Source organism: Polistes fuscatus, unplaced genomic scaffold, assembly GCF_010416935.1.
Source record: "Polistes fuscatus isolate 324 unplaced genomic scaffold, CU_Pfus_HIC Scaffold126, whole genome shotgun sequence".
Classification (NCBI taxonomy): Eukaryota; Metazoa; Arthropoda; class Insecta; order Hymenoptera; family Vespidae; genus Polistes; species Polistes fuscatus.
The window spans coordinates 13477-15379 of record NW_025113027.1 but is presented as its reverse complement, the minus strand read 5'-3'; the positions used below and the strand labels follow the sequence as shown (position 1 = coordinate 15379).

General features: G+C 58.1%; 1 protein-coding gene across 1 annotated transcript; it reads left to right on the top strand.

The window, feature by feature from the left end:
* Positions 1–476: 476 nt before the first annotated feature.
* On the top strand, positions 477–1187 carry LOC122513662. The gene has a single exon (XM_043630076.1). It carries the CDS (start codon positions 477–479, stop codon positions 1185–1187), a length of 711 nt encoding a protein of 236 aa, XP_043486011.1.
* The last annotated feature ends 716 nt before the right edge of the window (positions 1188–1903 follow it).

Below are 1903 nucleotides of genomic sequence, written 5' to 3'. Positions count from 1 at the left end.
TACAGCGAACTCAGGCAGAATTATAAAACGCCTTCAACGGCACCAGCGGGCCCCTCCAGCGTGGGACAAACGTGGTCGGGAAGACCGCGGAGGGAGGAAATAGGGGTGTCACCGCCCCGGGAACTTCGAGGGCTCCCGCCCCGAGGATAATCGCCGTGACTGCTGAAGCCCCCACGCAGGATGGGTTCATCGAGGTTGTGAGGAAGAGGAAACGCCGCCTGCAGATATAGCCAGCTGCCGAACAGAAGAGGACCACCACTCCGGGGGAACGCGCGAGAGAGGTAGGAGATCCGAAAAATGGAGAGAGAAGTGCCACAGGAAGTGGCACTTCTAAGAAAAAGAATAAGAAGAAGAAGAAGAAGAAGAGCCGCAGCGGTGGGACCAGGGAAACTGCAGCGGTCTCACTGGCTTGCAGCGAAGCGATATTGTACCGCGATGCTCTTGCCAAGGCCAGGGAGAGCATTAGCCTCGGCGAAATGGGAGTGGACTCGACGACAATGAGGAGGAGTCTCTCGGGGGTCTTCATCTTCAGTGTCAGGGGGAAGAAGGCTGCCGCAAAGGCAGACCAGGTAGCCGAGGCTCTGAGGAGGACGGTACCGGAGGCTAAGGTAGCTCAGCCACAGAGGATGGAGTCCTTAAGGCTGGTGGGCATCGACCCAAGTCTGAATGTGACCATCGTGAGGAATGCTCTCCTCACAATTAAGGGAAACATAGACCTGAACAAGATCTGTGACGGTGTGATCAGGGCGGGAAGGGGGCGTCTCTGGGAGACGGTAGTCTCTGCCCCGGTGGAGATAGCACAGGCCGTCATCGCCAAGGGGAGGGTTGACATCGGGCTTTATCGGGCAAGAGTGGTCGAACTCCGGCAAAGACCACTGCGTTGCCACCGGTTCCTTGCTAGTGGGCACGTCGCTGCGAGCTGCCAAAGCCCGACCTCTCGGGCAAGCCTTTGCCATCAGTGTGGTCAACTGGGCCACATTGCGAAGGCTTGCAGGAACAAGATGGAGTGTCTGGTGTTCAGGGACGCCGGGCATAGGAACAAGAACCATCGTGCGGGTACCTTGGAATGCCCGGCAGTCCCTCCGCGAAAAGCGTTCAATGAAACGCACGCGACCGCGAGTGCTAGTGGGGCTCGGGTGCCTGGTGTTTCAGTGGGGGCCGCAAACAAGGGAGAGGATGTGGGATAGACGTGGACCCGTCCATTCCCACAAGTGCCGTGTGTGAGACGGTTTCGCATAGCAAGGGCTGCGAAATGAACAGGCGTGCGGAGCCTGCAGCGGGAGTAAGTGTCGGTGTGGTGAACAATAACAATGTCCCCCAGTGAACAGTGCGTGCAGGTAAACCTGAACCACGCGCGCGAAGCGCAGGACCTTCTGGTACAACGTATTCGCGAGTGTGGGGCGGGGATCGCGGTTATCGCAGAGCCGTGGTGGGTGCCTCCCAGGGATGAGAAATGGTTCTCGTCCCTGGGGGGGACTCCGCTGTCTGCGGTACTGATAGGCGAAAGCGGAAGACCCTGTAGTCTGGTGCTTAGGGGTAGCTTCTTTGTGTCCGTTAAGTGAGGGGACTCGCTTGTGATTTCCGTCTACCTTCCCCCCAGCGAGGTAATCAGCAAATTTTGTAGATTCCTGGACGAGCTCGAAGAGCTCTTGGAAGATTCCCTACCTCTCCAGTGCTTGTGGCTGGCGACTTAAACGCCCGGGCCCGTAGATGGGACCCGGGGGGTAGAAGCAACCTAAGGGAAGAGTTGCTTTCAACCTGGGCCAATCGGTTGAACTTGCACCTCTTCAACCGGATTGGTCACCCCACGTGCGTTCTGCCGCAAGGGTCGAGCGTTATTGACCTCACGTGGGGCTCGTCAGCTGCTAGCATCCGCTTATCGGAATGGAGGGTAGATGAGGCA